Source organism: Nilaparvata lugens, chromosome 4, assembly GCF_014356525.2.
Source record: "Nilaparvata lugens isolate BPH chromosome 4, ASM1435652v1, whole genome shotgun sequence".
NCBI classification, from domain to species: domain Eukaryota; kingdom Metazoa; phylum Arthropoda; class Insecta; order Hemiptera; family Delphacidae; genus Nilaparvata; species Nilaparvata lugens.
The window spans coordinates 53,232,439-53,252,150 of NC_052507.1; the positions used below are offsets into that span (position 1 = coordinate 53,232,439).

At 33.9% G+C, this 19,712-nt stretch overlaps 1 protein-coding gene across 2 annotated transcripts in view; it reads left to right on the plus strand.

Moving 5' to 3' along the window:
- The first annotated feature begins 4,709 nt into the window (after window positions 1–4,709).
- LOC111044386 (double-stranded RNA-specific editase Adar) overlaps window positions 4,710–19,712 on the plus strand; it is a 74,859-nt gene continuing 59,856 nt past the window's right edge. The window contains exons 1-2 of one of the 2 annotated variants that reach the window (XM_039425839.1): window positions 4,710–4,879; window positions 17,615–17,670. In XM_039425839.1, coding sequence (XP_039281773.1) covers window positions 17,668–17,670 — 3 coding nt within the window. In that variant the 5' untranslated portion in view covers window positions 4,710–4,879; window positions 17,615–17,667. Of the gene's footprint in view, window positions 4,880–5,024; window positions 5,382–17,614; window positions 17,671–19,712 lie in introns of those variants that run through there. The other variant, XM_022329520.2, reaches the window with a different exon arrangement.

Consider the following 19,712-nt stretch of genomic DNA (forward strand, 5'->3'; position numbering starts at 1 on the left):
AAGACAAGCAAACTGAATGAGAAACAGATGATTTGGTCTTATTCTCACCTACACTATGAATCAAAGTGTCAGAATACAAAGTAACAAGTGACAATTTTTCAGCCAACCTAGTTGACATCAAATTACAATCAGAGCAAGAATCTAAAAGCGCGGTTGCTTTAATAAATTCCCCACTAGAAGATTGAACCAAAACTTCGGCAGTAGGTAACAAAGCGACAGTTGATTGCTGTTGCAAACACAGAGACGAAGTGGAGCTCATTGTGACATGAGAGTTCTTCTGAGGCTGTTCTGCATGAGAAACAGCTTGCTTAGTTGCTTCCGCACTCTGAACCATGACGGGATTCAAAACAGCATTCTTACCATTGGAGGGAGCAAAAGATTGAGAATGAATAACATTTGAAGTTACCTTATCCTTAGAAGTAGGCTGAGTGTCCCGTGATTGAGGATACGACCTGTGAAGAACAGTGTGGTGACTCTTGCCACAAGTGTACACGTTTTGTCCGAACAAACATGATTGGGTGCGAAAGGCTTGAGGCAATTATAACATAACCTTTTGTCACGGACAGCATTCCAACGATCAGTAACCTGTAACTTCAATAATTCATTACAACGATTGGAAAATGACCAACAGAATTACAAAAACTACAAGGTGACATAGAAGAGGTAGTAACCTTCATCCTAGCTTGAACATTCGATTGATTTTGATTGAACTTCGGCTTGCTATGAGCACCAACCGAGTTGGATGTACTTTGCTGTACATTTCCTTGATGATGGTTAGCTGAGCTTGAAGCAACAGCTTCCATGATTTTGCATTGTGATTCCAAAAAATTCCAAAATTTATCAATGGTGGGAATGTCGTGTATACCAACACTCTTTTCCCATTCTCGAACAGTAGCAGTATCCAACTGCAACAACATTTTGTGCATATACAACAAGTCCTTGATTGGACTCCAAGTTGAAGCGCTTCGAGCGCGGTAATGTGGGACTTGCAAAAGTCAATGAATGCCCGTAATGATTGCGGACAGTTACGCTTTATGGTAGGCGGAGATTCAATTGCCGTGACGTGCCTGGCAGCAATTAATCTCTTGTTGTATACCTCTCCTTAAGAGGTTCCATGCAAGCTGAAAACCATTTTCGTCAGCTTCAATGTGTTCCACTCTAGCAGAGCTTCACCACTGAGTGATTGACGAAGATAGAAAAATTTCAATGAATCATTAATGTTATCTTGATTACCAATAATATTAGTAAAAGCACTTGAGAATGCTTGCCATTTTGAAAGCTCCCCATTGAAGCTTGGAAGTGGAATCTGAGGCAACTGAAAATTTGCCAAAGGTGCGTTTTGAGATGTTGGCTGCTGGGAAGCACCAGCAGTGGCCTCATTGATGCGTTGTCTGCTTTCAAAAGCAGTTAATGCAGCGTTTGCCTTAGAGGTAATGGAGATAAACTTATTGAGTATCTCAAAATGAGTTGAAGTGTCCTGTGCTTGCAACTCTGCATTCCATAGTTGTTCATGAATCTTATTATACTTAATTCTAAGTGAACCTAGTTCGTTTTTTACAGTCAATAATTGATAATAAGTGGCTTCAGTGTCCACAACATAATCGTTATAGCTGGTTATGAACCAATCTATTTCCTGGTGTAAATTGTCTCTTGCATTGAAAAGAGCAGAAGGCTCAGGAAGTGAATCTTCCTCATGATCAGACATGCTTAAAAATTAACAGAAAAACCTGAGTGAATGACACGATAGTGCACTGTAGCAATGCGATTGCTGCGCCAATAAGCAACCTTGGGCGCTGGTCCAGTACGCAGAGAGGCACGCCTGTGCGTTTGAGGCAAGTTGTATCAAGCTTGCTGTGCGGCGAGTCAAGTAGCGAGCTCGCAAGGCGGTGTAGTTTGCTGTGTGTTGATTTCTCAATGCGCAATAGCCGTCTGTGACCAGTTCAGTGCGGTTCAGTCTCTCAGGGTACAAGATAGTTGATAGCTGGTGCATACACGTCGCAGCGTGCTTTGAGTTGCAGCCAGTACTGAAAATTTGAAACAAGTGTGTGAATGCTTAATATTAAACAATATAAACATACAAAGGTACAATGGAATAAGATATACTCTAGAGTGGGACCTAATCATTGGCGTCAAGCTAGACTATTAGGCACACGGTCACTGAAACCCCAAGGTTCAATGGACCAAGAAATGAGTAATAAAAATGAACAATTATCCTAGGCAAACTGGGTCAAAGATGACGGGCAGGAGGACCAATTTTTATGACAGAATCCAAGGGCAGGGCAGTGGACTGTGAATGATAGTTGGTATAAATACCTACAAATAAATCTTTGAATTCTGTGCATAAAAATACTGATAGCTTGAAGTGTGGTAAGTACACCATAAAAGACTAAATGAATCAACAAGATAAGATTTAATAATAATAATAAGATAATAATAGGCAGATGGCCACATACAAAAACAATTGTGTCAAATATCTTGGGATCAATAAAATAATAATAGGCAGATGGCCACATACAAAAACAATTGTGTCAAATTTCTTGGATCAATAAAATAATAATAGGCAGATGGCTGCATACAAAAACAATTGTAAGTAGGTTAAGTCAAATATCTTCAAGTCTTTGAATCTTTAAATAATAATAGGCAGATGGCCACATACAAAAACAATTGTAAGTAGATTAAGTTAAATATCTTGGGAAAATTACAACATGTGAAATAATGTAGAGAAATACAAAATCTCAATGAAATTAGGTCAATGACATAATGACCATTGAAGCCTGACAATAATTGAAAAGGTAGTATAATGATACCTGAAATGAATATAAATTGAGTGCTATAATGAAGGTTATTGCTGTAAGGTATAATATTAATGATTAAACAATGACAATAAGCTGTAAATAATGCTCAGCAGGTAAAATACACGAAAAATATATGCGGCATAGGCCTTCAGTGATTTGAATGTCAAGATAGACATTAATCAAATAATAAGTAGGCGTCGGTGGCCTCAGTGAACTGAATGTCAAGATAGACATTAATAAAACAAATTAGTAGGCGTCGGTGGCCTCAGTGAATTGAATGTCGAGATAGACATTAATAAATAATAAGTAGGCGTCAGTGGCCTCAGAAAATCACTTGTGAAGCCAAGGGTAGCTGTCAAATGCAATGAAATAGTAGGCGTCAGTGGCCTCAGAGAATTGAATGTCAAGATAGACATTAATAAAACAAATAGTAGGCGTCGGTGGCCTCAGTGAATTGAATGTCAGATAGACATTAATCAAACAATTATGATACATACGTAAATAAAAATTGAATAGAACGATTTACATAACCTGAATAAAATTTTGAAGAGAAGATGCAGCCAGCAGACAGGCAATGACTCCGCAATACCCACAGGAACAGGACATCAGCAAGTGATGATGTGATCTGGCCATGTGATGACAAGCATGGAAACATCTACCAAGCAGGCAAATCCCCCAGTGGAAATGTAGGCTGGAGCATGTAGAATCCCAAACGAATAATCCGATCTTCAAGTTGTGGAATTTTTGGATTGATTTCCAAATGGTAGAGATGATGAATTTGAAAGTTTGAGTTTCACGAGGTGAAGCCAATTGTAGAAGAATGGCAATTGAAGCCTAGACGAGGTTGTAATTTTTGACAAAGTTTATCAAAGCAATATGCGAAGCAATCGATGAATAATTTAATCACATTTGAAGAATGGAATAAATGAATTAATTTGTAGAATAATTCTTACTTTAAAAACGTTCTGTAGATCAAATAAGTAGCGATGAATGCTCACACGAGGTTGCAATTTTTGACAAAGTTTATCAAAGTTTAACAGAGTAACTGAGTGAAGAACTCGATGAATAATTGAATCACACTTGAAGAATAGAACAAACGAATTAATTGAAGAATAATTCACACTTTAAAAACGTTCTGTAGATCAAATAAGTAGCGATGAATGCTCACACGAGGTTGCAATTCTTGACAAAGTTTATCAAAGTTTAACAGAGTAACTGAGTGAAGAACTCGATGAATAATTAAATCACACTTGAAGAATAGAACAAACGAATTAATTTGAAGAATAATTCACACTTTAAAAACGTTCTGTAGGTCCGATGAATTCAGATGAAAAGTTTAGACCGGGCGCAGGATGCACGCCCGACGACCTCCATTGAAAGACAAACAGCAAACCTAAAGACGCTAGCAACAAAAACGGGAAGGCGGAAATGACAGCCACGAACAACACGTTTACAAACGTATGGTGAAAAAGTAGCAAATAACTAGAAAGTAAGATGCCTAAAGACAACATTAAATTCCAAAAAATCGAATAGTATAGTATTTTTTTATAGCGAAGTTTCCATACTGTATGTATACTGTGATCCTACAATGCCATTATAAAGTGGGCCTTGAGGTCTTTGACCTCACTATCACAGAATATACAGAATGGAAACTTGTAATCAATCGCCTATCTAACCAATGCTTTTTACATGACGCCAATACTAAACACGTCACGTGACCTTGGGAAATTCCAATCCTGGTCTTCTGATTGGCTCGTGACAGTGAACGAGATCAATTGATCCGGATCATTGAAGTGATCCGAACCTATCATCAATACTATTACAATGCGGCGCTTCCTAACAAGATGGCGGATTTTGGCGTCAGGATATAGCCAAGTTTCCGTACTGTATGTATACTGTGTCACTATAGCCAAGCAAGACCATCTATAAAAATATTATTATACAATTGTGTATTGTAGATGGTCTTGAGCCAAGTTTCCATACTGTACTGTTCTGTAATTCCCCAGTGACAAGTTCCAAAGTATTCGGACAATACTTTGGTCCGATTGTGAATGGCCAGTATTCAATTGAAAAATATTTATCAAGTAAGTACTTGGGATTTAGATAATATTTCTCAATTGTCCGCAACGATTTCATTTCTATAATTGCACAAAATCGATGGTATCAATCTTCAATATTATACAGGCTTTGGATTGCGGTTCGAATAGTGGTGACGACAAACGTAGATTTTAGTTGCAGTGGCAGTGGATTGCGGAATTGTCGAATAATTTGCGCACGCAAAGTATTACCACAGGCAGATTTACCAAACAATTTATAGAAATTTTCCAATAATTCAAGTCGTGATTATAAAGCAAAACGGTTATTATTATCTTATCTTGCTTTTTTTGTGCTGAATTGACTAGTTCCGTAATGTAACTTATTTTTTTAGTGGTAGTGCTTAGCTGTGATTGTTCAGACAGGTATACTCTTGCTGCCCCTTTCATTTGCTGCTGTTTCATTATTTTGTAAAGTAGTTGTTCAAATTAATTATGTCGTTGGAAACAGATGTTAAATCTAATATGTGTCCTGATATTATGGAAAGTTCAGGTATGTTGAACTCATTAATAATTTGAAGAAATGATGAAATTCATTTTGATTTGTTTGAGTCAATAAACTTGAAGATACGTAAAGAAATCAAATATAATTTAGAGTAACTTTTGGAATAATCCTCTGTATTCACTTGAACTTACTAAAATCCTTTTAATATTCAATATAATAATTGTAAAAATACTAGTAATGGAAAATTGTGAACAAAATATAGTGTTAAAATTATTGTTTAGCATTTCATCAAAACCGATCACCCATAACCTCAAAACAATCATTCTGAACCTCATTTCAAATGGGCATAATGTTTAGTGAAGTAATTCTATTTTTACATAAAAATTGATCTTATATAAATTACAATAGTTTTAATATTTATATCTTGAGGTTGCAAATGAACTAATAAGATAATAATAATGTATTCCAGAACTTGGCAACATGTTTTGGTATGTATGGTATTCCCTTTATGCTTTTAATGCTGAACTCCTAAATAATTAATTTACTTCGAAACAGTAAAACTAACTTATAGGGACACTTCAAGGACCAAAATTTTAAACTCACAATGTTTGACATAATGATCGAATTTTCTCTTTAGTTAGGCCTACGACAGTTCATTTTTCTCAGCTTGTCAAGGCGTTTCAAAATCATGTATAATAGGCCTAAATGAAAATTGTTAGAAAAAAGAAATTCATAATTGATTGTATTTTCAACCCAAATTTTTTTAAAATGTCCAATTCCTATACTCAAAGCTATGTATCTTGGTACCCCAATATAAACCAGAGAAGTTTATCAACAAAACATACCTACATAATTATTATTATTATATATATATATATATATATATACAAAACTTGCTAATAATAAACTTAGTCCTAATTATGATACCCCACTATAATAATATGTGTCGGGGTGATCATAATATTCTTTTCTGAAACATATATATAAAAATTTAGTAGTTTTAGTTATAAAGGTTAGTTAGTTATTAAATCAACATATATATTTCACCGAACAAACCGACTGTGTACGGTTGCTCCTGAGTTTTCAAAATTGCTGCTAATATTAGGGAACATTAAAGGTAGAATATAATAGTTACAAGTATATTACAAAAGAAGACAGTAGTTTATCCTATTACTTACTTTTTTTACCGTCTTTTCTATCCGTCTTCCCAGCAGTCCTGTGGCTGCAGGAGACGTCATGATTTTAGGATTATCTCCTGTGTATGTAGGTATGTTCATCTACATATTCATTTATGTAGTAGTATGGCCGGTCAGTCAAACATCCTCTGAGCTGTTTTACGAAAATTCTATTTCCTGTGATTGATTTCAGGTTTTCAGGTAGCAAGTTGTAGAAAAAAGACCCTGCATATGTTGGGGATCTGCTATATTTTCTTAGTCGGTGTTGAGGTAGATTTAGGTCGTGTTGGTTTCGCAGGTTGTAGTTGTGGAGATCCGATCTTAGTGTGGGATTTGTGTTCCTTGCACTATTGATTCCAAAATAAAGAGCAATATGACTGTCAGAATTTTGGTGCTCTTGAATAGGTCTCTGCAGTGCTCAATCCTATCCACTCCTAGGACCGTTTTTATTGCTCTTTTCTGGATTCTCAGTATTCTTTCAAGGTTTGTTTGTGCTGTTGAACCCCAAGCCGCAATGCCATAACGAAGGTGCGATGCGAATAGTGAGTGATAGGCAATAAAGGCAGTGCCTTCATCTGAGATGTGTCGTATTCTTCGGTTCACATAGGCTGCTGAGGATAATTAGTATGCCAAGGAATTTTATGGAGCTTTTTGTCATTATGTTGTCATCTATATGTTCCGTTGCTGCGCCATTTCCTGTAGGTGTGAATTTGAGGTGGACTGTTTTGTTTTTGTTTATAGTTAGTTGTAGTCTATTGCATATTGGGGTTACCTCCTCCATTGCCGGTTCGATTATATTTGTTATTGGTGTGGTCTTCTCAGATGGGATAAGTATTGTGGTGTCATCCGCAAACAAGATGCATTTCTTCTCACTCTAGTTCTTTTTGAAAATCATTTATGTACATCAGGAAGAGCAGAGGGCCCAGTATGGATCCCTGGGGTACACCTCTGGTCACTGGGCGAAGCGAAGATTTGTAGGTAGTGGTGAAGTTGTTGTTATGGTGGTCAATCTCCACATACTGTAGTCTTTCTGATAGGTAGTTCTCGATCCATTTAAGTGCCTTACCCTCAATTCTCAACTTTTTCAATTTTATTTTTAAGATGTTCCAGTCTATGGAGTCGAATGCTTTTTGCAGTTCTATGAAGAGTCCAGTGGCTGTTTTGTGCGTTTCCCATATGCTATTTATGTCGTTGCATAGTTCTGATATAGCTGTAGTAGTGCTAAGACCCCTCCTGAATCCATGTTGTCTCACAGTCAGTAATTTGTTGCTTTCCAGGTGAGTCATCAGTTGATTGTATATTGCCCGCTCTATGATCTTAGATGTCACTGGAAGATAGCAATTGGTCTAAAATTATTTGCATCATTTTTATTTCCACCTTTAAATTTTTGGTAAATCTTGGCGATTTTGAGGTTATTTGGGAATGCAGCCTGTTCCATAGACGAATTTACTATGTCCAGTAGTGGTGTAGATAGTTCTTCCCCACAGTACTTTAGAATTTTGCCCGTGATGTCATCGTGGCCAGCAGAGTTGTTGAATTTGAGTCTTGCAAGTAGATGGTCCAGTTCTTCTTTAGTAATTTTCCTGAATTCGTAGAGTGCTGGTATATCAAATTAATTTTCTGGGTTGTGAGACATTTCGTTTGCTGTAGTAGTGTTTTTCTTGGCGAAGTATGTGTTTAAAAAGTTACTGATTTGGTAGGGGTCTGTTATTTTCTTTTTATCTGTTATCAGGCAAAGGTTTTTCTGTACATTGGTTGCTTTTTCATTATTTATTATTCTCCACAATGTTTGAGTTCTATTATTAGAGTGTTCCACTTTACTTTTCAAATGTGTCCTTTTTTATTCATTACATCCAAATCATATAGCTCATTACTCTCCAATAATGTTACATCAAATCATATATCCTAGATCCCTTTCCAGTCAAATGGTGTTTGTTAAGGCAGTTTGAATTGACTACAAATGTTATGTTCTGTACTTCACCTCCTCCCCTCAGTCCCCCCTGGCAGCAGGTCTCCTCATCTATTTCCCTGCTTGGCTGTTTTGCAGCTGGCGGTACAGTCTTTGTTTGAACAGGTGGGCTGCTGGCATCTGTGTGTCCCCGGCTGTCTTCTCCTGCTTCTCCCCCACCGCCCTCGATGTCGTTCAATAAATTTCTCGTATCCTCGTCTGCCTTTCTCCTGGTGGGGTATGTAGGCTCGGGGTAGATGCCCTGCGTGAAATCGAAAATTACATTTTCTAGCCTATAATAACATCAGTCTTCCTCGCCAATGCATCTGAGAGTCTATTTCTATCCGTTCTTAACAATTGGATTTCGTCTTTAAGTTCTTTTATATCCTCAAGTAGAAGTTTAATTAATTATACCATAATGGTCAGTATGACTTGTCCTCGTTATATTTCTTGGTGTGGGGTTACGGCTCATACAGGTATTAGTTTCAGATATAGAGTTAGTGTGAGCTGCAGAATTATTCAGCATTGATGACTTCGTCAGTAATTAGTGTTGTACAGTTTTCACACATCCATGTTTGTTCATTGCATTATCCTATTTACAATGAGCTCGTCGTTCTGGTAGGTTCTATTATCATATAGGTGACCAGTTTTGTATTGTTCTTTATTTTTTTGTGTGTTTTGAGATCTGCGGAATTTTATTGTGAATTCTAGAACCTAAATATTGAATGCAATTTTTTTTTAAATAGGAAGGTGGTCATGCGATACATGATTTCGATACGAAATTTCAAGAAAAAATAAATGGTGGAAACCGCACATCGATATCTCAAACCGTTCAGAAGATATTCACATTATTAATCAATATCATGCATATCAGAAATGAAATACATAAGTGGTATTGATTAATAATGTGAATATCTTCTGAACGGTTTGAGATATCGATATGCGGATTTTGACATTCATTTTTTCTTGAAATTTCGTATCGAAATCATGTATCACATGACCACCTTCCTATTTAAAAAATAAAGTTGCATTCAATATGGCGGATCCAAGATGGCGGACCAGATTTTTGAAGTCATAGTAAAGTAGTATTTTCAATTTGTGAGGGATCCTCAATCACACCCACCTTGGAATCACAATCTTTTATGAGATACTAAGCCGTTCTCATACTTTTTTCTCTCCTTTCTGCTTTGAATAGTATTGATTAATAATGTGAATATCTTCTGAACGGTTTGAGATATCGATGTGCGGTTTACACCATTCATTTTCTCTTGAAATTTCGTATCGAAATCATGTATCGCATGACCACCTTCCTATTTAAAAAAAATTGCATTCAATATGGCGGATACAAGTTGGCGGACCAGATTTTTGAAGTCATAGTAGTATTTTCAATTTGAGTAGGATCCCCAATCACACCCACCGTCAAATCACCTTTGTACGTATGATATATTAAGATTGTATAATATCATATAATATCATAAGATATATCATATGATATATTGAGATATTACAATTATACCTAGATATTCAATATTATCAGGGAACTTAATAAGAGGACAATCACAGTTTTGACTCTCCCCTTTACAGTAATGAAGCTTTATTGATGACTTTGTTGGTTTGGTGCTATCAGTTATAGAAAAGGATAAACAAAATTCCCTGCATTTAATGTTAGTAGGCGGTTACCCATCCATGTGGTGACTTTGGAGAGTTCTGTTTCTGCTGTTTGAAATACCTCATCCCAGTTTCTACCCTTGAAAAGTAGGGCCGTGTCATCTGCAAATACTATTACCCTACCTCTGATTCGAATGGAGCACAACTCATTTGCAAAATACAAGATAATAAAATTGGGTCCAAAACCGTTTCTTGAGGTATTCCAAATTCCTTGGATTCTTCTGCAATCATGTGACTTCCAACTTTTGTTCTCTGCTGCCGGTTGCTAAGGTACGACATTTGAACCACTCCAGAGTTATATTATTCCTATTGTTTCAATTTTTTAAGTAATAAATCATGTGGCACTGAGTCAAAGGCCTTAGCCAGATCCAAAAATACTGCTAAACACTTATTTTTTCCACCAGGTTATGGATAACTAATTTTGGCAACTCCAGAACTGCCGATTCCGTACTTATTCCCTTACAAAAATCAAATTGGTTTGGAGAAATTATATTATATTTTTCTATATAGCTCAAAAACCGAACTTTCACTAACTTTTCCAGTATTTTAGATAAGTTGCTTGTTAGTGATATAGGCCTATAGTTACTTGAAGTTAGCTTATCTCCTCCCTTATGGATAGGTCTGACACAAATTAATTTCATTGCTCATAATTATATTATCAAAACCATCAAGACCCGGCACACTACTGTTTCTTGAGGAGTTTATGGCTTCAATAATTTCCTGTTCAATATTATGGGTAGAATAATCATAGAATTGGGTACTCTTCTTACATTCGGCTTATAACTATTTACAATATCACTTATATTCTTACCTAAACTATCTGATATTTCCTTGGCCATGTTTTCTCCTATATAGTACTAACAAAATATTCATTAATGAGATTCAGTTATAAACTAGGATTCTCTTTCAATGTTAGAACTCTATTTCCTATTTTTACAGCATGCAATTGATTTGTCATGTCTCGGTTTGAATCAGTGGCATCATTTATGATCTCCCAATTTCCCTTGATGTTATTTTCTGCTTCATTGAATTTATTCTTGAAGTAATCTTCTTTTTAACTCTGGATAAACTTTGAAACTATCTTTGATTGAACTATTACATCAGCGTATTCCTATAGATACAGTAATGGGCTGCTAGTTCTTGATTTTCTGGTTGTAATTTACTCTTCTTATTCAGAAAATTCATTTTTCTAATAGATAAGACAAGCCCTCTCGTAATCCAAGGTTTGATAATTTTAATTTTCTTTTTTGTCTGTACTGATGAGAGTACATCCATGTGACGTTGTTAAATTTCCATAAATTTTTCGTAAGCCATATCTGTGTCACTACTTCCAAGGAACCCCTCCCAGTACTCCTCTGTTAGACATTTTCTTAGACCAGCTAAATTAATCGATTTTCGGTTTGAGGAGTCGGTTTCATGTAGATTCGCTCTGTTTCTCGCTCCCGAACATCTTTGTAAATGGTACTTGGTTTAGAATTGTAGAACAGAATCTTCACTTTCAAGTGAAGTGAATGATTTTTGTAAAAATGAATTTGTAAAATTACCTACGGTACTTCCGTTCCAAAAAATTAACAATATTTCCTTCATTTTCATAGTCTCGGCAGATCTACGATAATAAAAATTGATTAAAGTTAAATTTAAGGCAACTGAGCTTATAGAGCATGGAAATCACAAGTTTCTATCATGTATCAAACTCATTTAGAAACTCTTGATTAACAGTAAAATTGCGACAAAAATAAAAAAATATAAATCGCTACTTTCTCAATTGGATGTAACTTTTTAATAGGCATAGTGCCGGTCGCACAAAAGCCGGTTAAATTTTAATTCCACGAGAACCAATCAGAGAAGCCGTCTTATCAAAAAGACCTTCTCTGATTGGTTCTCGTGGAATTAATCGCGGTTAAAATTTAACCGGCTTTTGTGCAACCGGGCCCTAGTATTGAAATAGAAAGTATTGTTTATGGGAGTGAAAAGAGGAGAGAATTCTCTACAAACTTCCCTCCATTTCCAATTTGAAGTGTTTCACAAGATAAGCATCCTTGAATATGGAAATTAGTCATTTATTTAATATGAAAATTTGAGTATGAGTGAATTTTCCGTTTTAGTAGTACGAGAAGATTCGATCATTGTGTCAAAAGTTATGAGTGTCGGAAAGTTCAAACCTTGAGGTGTCATTAGAAGCGCATCTAGAAAATCCTGAAATTGAGTAAGTTACATCTAATGGGTGTTCTGTAGAACCCATGTATAACAATATGATCCAAAATATTGATTTGCTTGATTGAATGATTGATTGCTTTGGAAGGCCTTGAAAAGTTATTACAATCAAAATTAGTATTTTGGCTGTAGGACATGGTTTCCTATTTTTGCTAGTATTTCCCCTCCTACCAATACGAAATAGCAAAAAATTTCTGAATCTTGTTTAGGAATAATTGTACTCGTAATAAATGTAATTATTCTTCATTACTTCATGATACTTTGAGTTGTATGGAGTGGAAGTATTATCCAGAATGCTTTACAAAATCTTGAAAAATAATCCATTTTTGAAAATCTGTAGCTACAAAACAAAAAAATCGTAGAATCTCAATTTATTGGAAATTTTATTTTCGCCTTTTTTATTTTAAAGAGAATGCTTTTTCTCGAAAAACCCGATGTTCTCAATATACGATAAAATGGAAAATTGAAAAAATCTCAACATTTTCGGGTTTTGGGGGTTTTAGGGGTAAAGCCGCCTTCTAGCGTGTCAGCAAATTTTAGATTCGAATTTAGCACCCCATAATACATTTACAAAACCGATGAGAAATAATATTTCGGAGATGTTTTCAGAAAAATGGCTATTCGACTGGACATTTCCTATTCAAAAAGTCCTTTATTCCTCATAAAAAAACAATCAATGTACAATTTGCCAGTTCAATACCTTTTACATAAGAAACATTTTTTTTGAGAGAGAAAAAAAATAGGTAGGTATGAATAACAGCTTGAAATAAACAAATAGAACATGAGTTTTTAATAAAGTAATAAAGTATAATATTTATAAATATAATATATTATTTTTAAGTAGTTCATTGAAAAAAATTGTGATAAAAAAGGTTCGTAAGCTGCGTAATATTTATGTGGAAGATTCAAGATTCATTTATTGTGAGAACACTTGAACAAATGTAAGACATAGTCAACTATGGAAGTGTGTCGTCATTATGACGAATGCTGACCCGGTCCGTTACCCGAAAACGCTGGTGTTGTTTCTCACACTAAACAGTCCTGCTACTGAGAATCGTTCAAGGTTAAGGCTGTGCAAAGGCAAAAAATAAACTTTCAACTGGTGATATTTTTCAAAGTTTTTCGATTTGTATATCATCAAGCTATCAAAGTGGAAACGTTTTCTCAAGAAAAAATTTTTTCCCGATCATTACTTTTTGAGATAAGAGCGCCTAAAGTTTAAATTTTTGGGGCAGAACATTTCAAATTCGGTAAGAGATAAATCCATGAGATTTAGAGGATAAATCTCCATGGTATTGTTGATAGAATAAAACAAAATGTTTTTGAAAATATCAATTTTTGAGAAAGTTATTCAATTTACCAAAAATAACTTCTAGTTGAGTTAGTTGTAGTTATTTTTAGTTATTGAATACTTTTCTGAAAAAATTATATTTTCAGAAAATTGTTGATTGATTTGATCAACAATACCATGAAGAATCCTCTGAATCTCTCTCTTACCGAATTTGAAATTTTCTGTCCAAAAAATTTAAACTTTAGGCACTATACTCAAAAAGTAATGATCGGGAAAAAAATCCTTAAAAACCTTCCCATTTTGATAGCTGGATGATATACACATCAAAAAACTTTGAAAAATTTTACCAGTAGAAAGATTATTTTTAGCCTTTGTAAAGACTTAAATATTGACATATATTTTCATTTTATTATTTTCTTCAGTCTTTACTTTTCAGTTTCTGTTCAAAACAGACCATCAAATTAGGTCTATTTCAATTTAGATCTTCAAATTAAGAAATTAATTGAAGTCTAGAATGTTACGACTATATAATATAACATTCAAAATTAAAAAATATGAATAATAGAATACAAAAAACCAAGGACATTGGAAAAAACTAATGCTGTTTCGTAAAAATGACGAATGCTTAGGAACCACGGGAATATACAGTAGACTATGATTAGGAATCTAGGGTTAATTTTAATCGTTTGGATTACGTTTTTTTCATTTCTCTAGAAATACAATACAAAAATCTGGTGTGGCGCACTCACACAACTTTCCTTGCCGTTATGAAAATTGATCGCCTGACGCTAGTGTTCCTGCGCATCTCAAGTCTACTATTCAAAGATTTGAGCCAGCTGGTGACAGGGCAATAACGCTGGAGACACACGTGGTCTGCTATCTCTTCATAGTGAATCATTTAATAGAATCAACAGTTGCCAACAGTTTGCAATTGGATAATCAAATTTTCTCGAATTTCGAGCTATTTTTAATTTTAGGTGAAAATGTTACTGAACATTAATTGTAGAGATTCTGATGCTCAATCTATTCCACTCGAAATTTTTTGTTCAAATTGTATCTGAAGCCTTATAATTGAGAATCTAAAATCAAACTTTGCGTAGATGGGGCGGAGCTCCTGGAATTTTTACAGATATGGGACTTGTGGCAGTTGATAGAGCTTATCGATGACCATTTCAGGTATAACTTAATCAAAATCGTTGGAGCCGTTTTCGAGAAAATCGCGAAAACCCCTGTTTTTGACAACATTTTCGCCATTTTAGCCGCCATCTTGAATTGCATCTGATCGAAATTGTTTGTGTCGGATCCTTATATTGTAAGGACCTTACGTTCCAAATTTCAAGTCATTCCGTTAATTGGGAGATGAGATATCGTGTACAGACGCACATACACTCATACACACACACACACACACACACACACACACCAATACTCAAAAACCACTTTTTTGGACTCAGGGGACCTTGAAACGTATAGACATTTGGGCACCTTAATTTTTTTCGGAAAGTAATAGGGCAAGGAAAGTAATAATAATTGAAGAATTTGAACAAATTGAATAAAAAATTTAATTTCTCATCAATTTTAAGAGATTGATGTAGTTTGGTGTAGTTTGATCAAAAATTGTTCTGGAAATTAGTTCATTATCAAATTCTTGTCCTTCACTTTTGAATTATTTGTAGTTTTAAAAATATCACAGAATAACGGATTCCGTAGTTTTACTATTCAGAACGTCAGCAAAAATGTCAATTTTCATTTTCTTAGAATGTATTTCAAATCCTTTTGTTCTCTCATGATTATTCCATACTATGGCATTCATCAAACTATTATTGCAGGGAACACAATCCAAATTTATCTTTTCATTGTTCTCGTCAATAATTTGTTAACGTGACTAATCTCTGATTAGTCCGCTTCAAAGGCTGATTCCATTCTAGCCTATATATTTTTGTCTTCAATTTCCTGATTCCATAAAGAACAATGCCTTATCTTAATAGGAAAACTAATCAACAATGAAATAGAACTCAAGGGGGAAGAGAATAGTCTAAGATTATAGTTGAAAAGACAAAAACAACTAAGCTAGAATAGAACAGCTCTTGATAAGGACAAATCAAATAATAATAATAATAATTTATTGATTCTTCTTCACTTTTAAAACAATTGAAAAAAATTGTAAAACAATATAAAAATAAAATCTTAAAGCACCCTTTATTTTTTAAAAAAAAACTTAAAAATAGTTTAACAAGATTTTTTTATATTGTTTTATTAATTTAAAAAGTAGCCCATGTGAATGAAGTGTTTTTATAAAATAATTTGTATACATCATAAAAATATAAAAAGAATCAAATGGCTCACAAGACTTTCGTCTGATCGTGAGCCTAAGGAAAATACAAATAAGAAATTACAAAAAAGCCGGAAAACAACTAAGCAAATGAAGAAGAACAAGAGGTTTGAAAAACTAAAGAAACTATAGTAAGATTAAATATGTTAACAAAAAAGAGAAAAAGTACTAGAGTCACTAGTGTCGAAAAAGTGTCGGTAGAATCAGAGATGAGTCATGCCTAATAATTATTGAAGAGAAGAAAAAATGAATTTGAATGATAGAATAAAACGTTTATCAAGACAAAATAAGCTGCCTTAAGCAAACCTTGTCGCTTGACATGACAAGGTACCATGTACAAAGATGTAAACTAGAATATCTATGAAAATAAAATAAAAATTGTACCATTTTTAAACAAATAGCTACCTTCTACTTTTTTTAAAAAACAATAAATATGTTTATATTATAAAACTATTAACCATTAGTTAAGAGCACTATACAATTATACATGCCAATTCAAAATAAATAAAAATCTATCTACTATTACTAAAAGTAGCCCTTGTTATTAATAATAATCATATTTATAAAGTATTGTCTCATGTACAGAATAGGAAATCACGTTTGACACATCCTCACTTTTGTACTAATGAACTGATTAACTTGCAATTTTACTTAAACATTCTCGATTTACCGAAGATGGCTTATTTTCATTTACATTGATCAATTTCAATTTAATAATTGAAACAAATTTATTAAATTAGTGATTCGAAGTTTTATCAACAACAAAAGTCCACCCAAACAACTTTCTCGAAGTGATTCCGTTGCCAAACTGGTAGCATACGCGGCTCATGAATGGAAGGTTGCAGGTTCGAGACCGATCAAACTATTTTTTTTTTTTTGGCTGGAATTTTTCAACTCTGATGAAGATTATTCACGTAATTTTGACAAAATAATAATTATATTTTTTATATTTCCTGGACATAAGTAGATTGTACTTTACAACACAAAATTAAATTATTTTCACCAGTGCAAAGCACGGTTTATAGAGGTAAAGACAATACGTTTGGAAGACAATTTTTGAACCCGAAGTTCTGTTTAGGGTAGCTTAGAATATCAAAATTCCTAACCCTTGTGCTAAGGGGATGGGGATGTTCAAAGGTACTGTTTTCTGGTTTCTCGTATATAACTATGAAACGCACGTACGTGACTATCCTATACAAAATTGAAGCTTACATAATTTTCCACAATATTGATCGAACAACTTCTTCTATATCTCCTATAGTTTTCGAGATATGCTTTAGTCATAATTTCCTATCAAATGGATAACCGTAGTTAGAAAACCCTTCAACCCTTCCCTATTTTTTTGCACCACAGTTCTTTTATTTGGTATATTGTGAGTGATTGTCGCTGTTGTTTTGCATGTATTCTTTTGTTTATTTGTATTTATCTTGTGTGTGTGAAATTTGTATTTATGATGTATTTTGAAAACAAAATTACATCAGTTTACTTCAAAAGTGCCAAAAATACGGTGATAAATTTGAAAAAAGGAAACAATAATTTTTGTTGGGGGTTAGGACTAGTCAAATATCAATTCATTAAAATTTTCCAGATTTCGCTTTTTATTGTTATATCGCTATATTTTCTTACTAATTATTCTTTCTATTTTGGTTACAGTCATACTCACTCCTACTTCTTCAGTCAACTCATTGGAGCTCCAAAATAGTACAATGGTAAGTTTTTAAAAATGTTTGTTAGGTATTTTTCAGAGAAAAGTTGAGATATTTTCTCGTTAGTTGTATGTATAACTTTTGTTATGGTCTTTTTCTATCTATCTCTTCTCTCATATTCTCTTTTCTGTTCTTTATTCTTTTCCTCTTTTCTTTTATATAAATAGATATATGGTTCTATTCGACGCACCATCACGCCTCAACTACCAAACTGATTAACTATGCCTTAATATTGTGAACTTGCCAATTATGGATATCATCCTTAATTGACATCCATTCCAATAATATTAAAATGATTAATGTTTATTTCAAATGTATTTGAGCACAATCAACAGAAGAGTAATTATTAAATCCTGCCATGAGGAGGATACCCATCGTGGCGTCGTGGTAACACACTATATTAGTCCAGTCAATATAGACATTGGTGCATGAAATTTATATTGTATTTCTGATTTTCTAATATATTATTTGGGTACATAAGAGAAGTCCAGAACCAATTTCTTCATGCAAACTTTTCTTTTGCAAGATACAGGGTGGCCCAAAAACCTCGTGTTTTCGGCTCATTTTCGAGTTTTCAGCTATTTCTGCCAAATATCGTAATCGGACAGAAAAATTTGCTCTCGCCTTTTTTTAGATAATAAAATTCTGAATAAAATGATATCATTCGGAACTTTCGTATCTCCAATGAGTACTGAGTTATGATTTTTCAAAAATGAGTGAAAATTGGAGGAAAAATCAATTTTGATGAATTTTAGTTTTTGATCAACAATATCTTCCGATTGTTAACATATAGATGTATAATTCAAAATCACTCTGGGCGTATTTTTGTGCTCTACAATCTGAGATCAGGGAGAGCGCTCTATCTCAAATAAATTTCCAGGTACACCTGACAACAATGCTCCTTGTATTGTAAAAACACCTAATTTTCAGCCTCAACCATTATCACCAACTACATTGTCCTCACATTGATATTTCGCACTATGACATAAGTTCATGAGATCATGTTCTATGAGAATCACCCGCTAGATGCACTTATAACTTTTGACACTATGCTAGATTAATAAGGGGATTTTGACACTATGTAGATTGGACCTCTTGTCGAGTCATCAGTAATTCGTTGCGTCAAATGCTTGAAATTTGGCCACACCTCAAAATTTTGTAAAGCAGAAACCACAATCAAGAGAATCACGACTACAATACTTGCCCTAACAAATCACAGGCAATTGGCCTATATGTGCCAATTACAAGAAAAATAAAAAGGATGATAAACATCTAGTAAATGATACAACTTCTCCCTGTTATATTAGAGCGATTCAAAGATTAATAGATAAAACAGACTATGGCCAATAAAATTCTGTATTTAGAGCAGAGGTCAAAAACCTTTTCCATCTCTACACTTATTAAGAGCCAACTCGAAATTGTGTCATTCAAACAGAAATACGAAAACCTAAACATTTTGCTAGTTCATCACATATCAAAAACAATTGACTCTCATTTTTCACTACTGTTTAACAGATTAGTTTTTGGAGCCTTTTACCTTATTGTGATTAATTTATTTTTACTCTATAAATATGACTAATGATTTAATAAATAATTTTGAAAATGAAATCTCAGTTGAGTCATACAATACAATTCAAGTAGATGATATTTTCAATTTCAAACCACAAAATTATACCACTGAGCCTTGTAGATGTGTGAATATTTGTCACATCAATATAAGAAGTATGAATAGAAACGTTGATAACTTAGCATATATTCTAGGGAATTGTGATACTAAATTTGATTTTATAGCTCTTAGTGAAACTTGGATTAACGATAGCACAATACTAATTACAGTTTGAATGATTATTCAATTCATAGTGTACCAGGTAGACTGAATAAATGCGATGGAGTTTGTATTTTTACTAGGAACACATTCAATGTTGAGAACATAAATTTTCTTATACTCGAATGTAATTCTCTAATTCTGAGTGTCAGTATACCTGATGAAAATATTGAATTCACAATAGTTACTATTTACCGTTTACCTTCTTCTAATTTGCAAA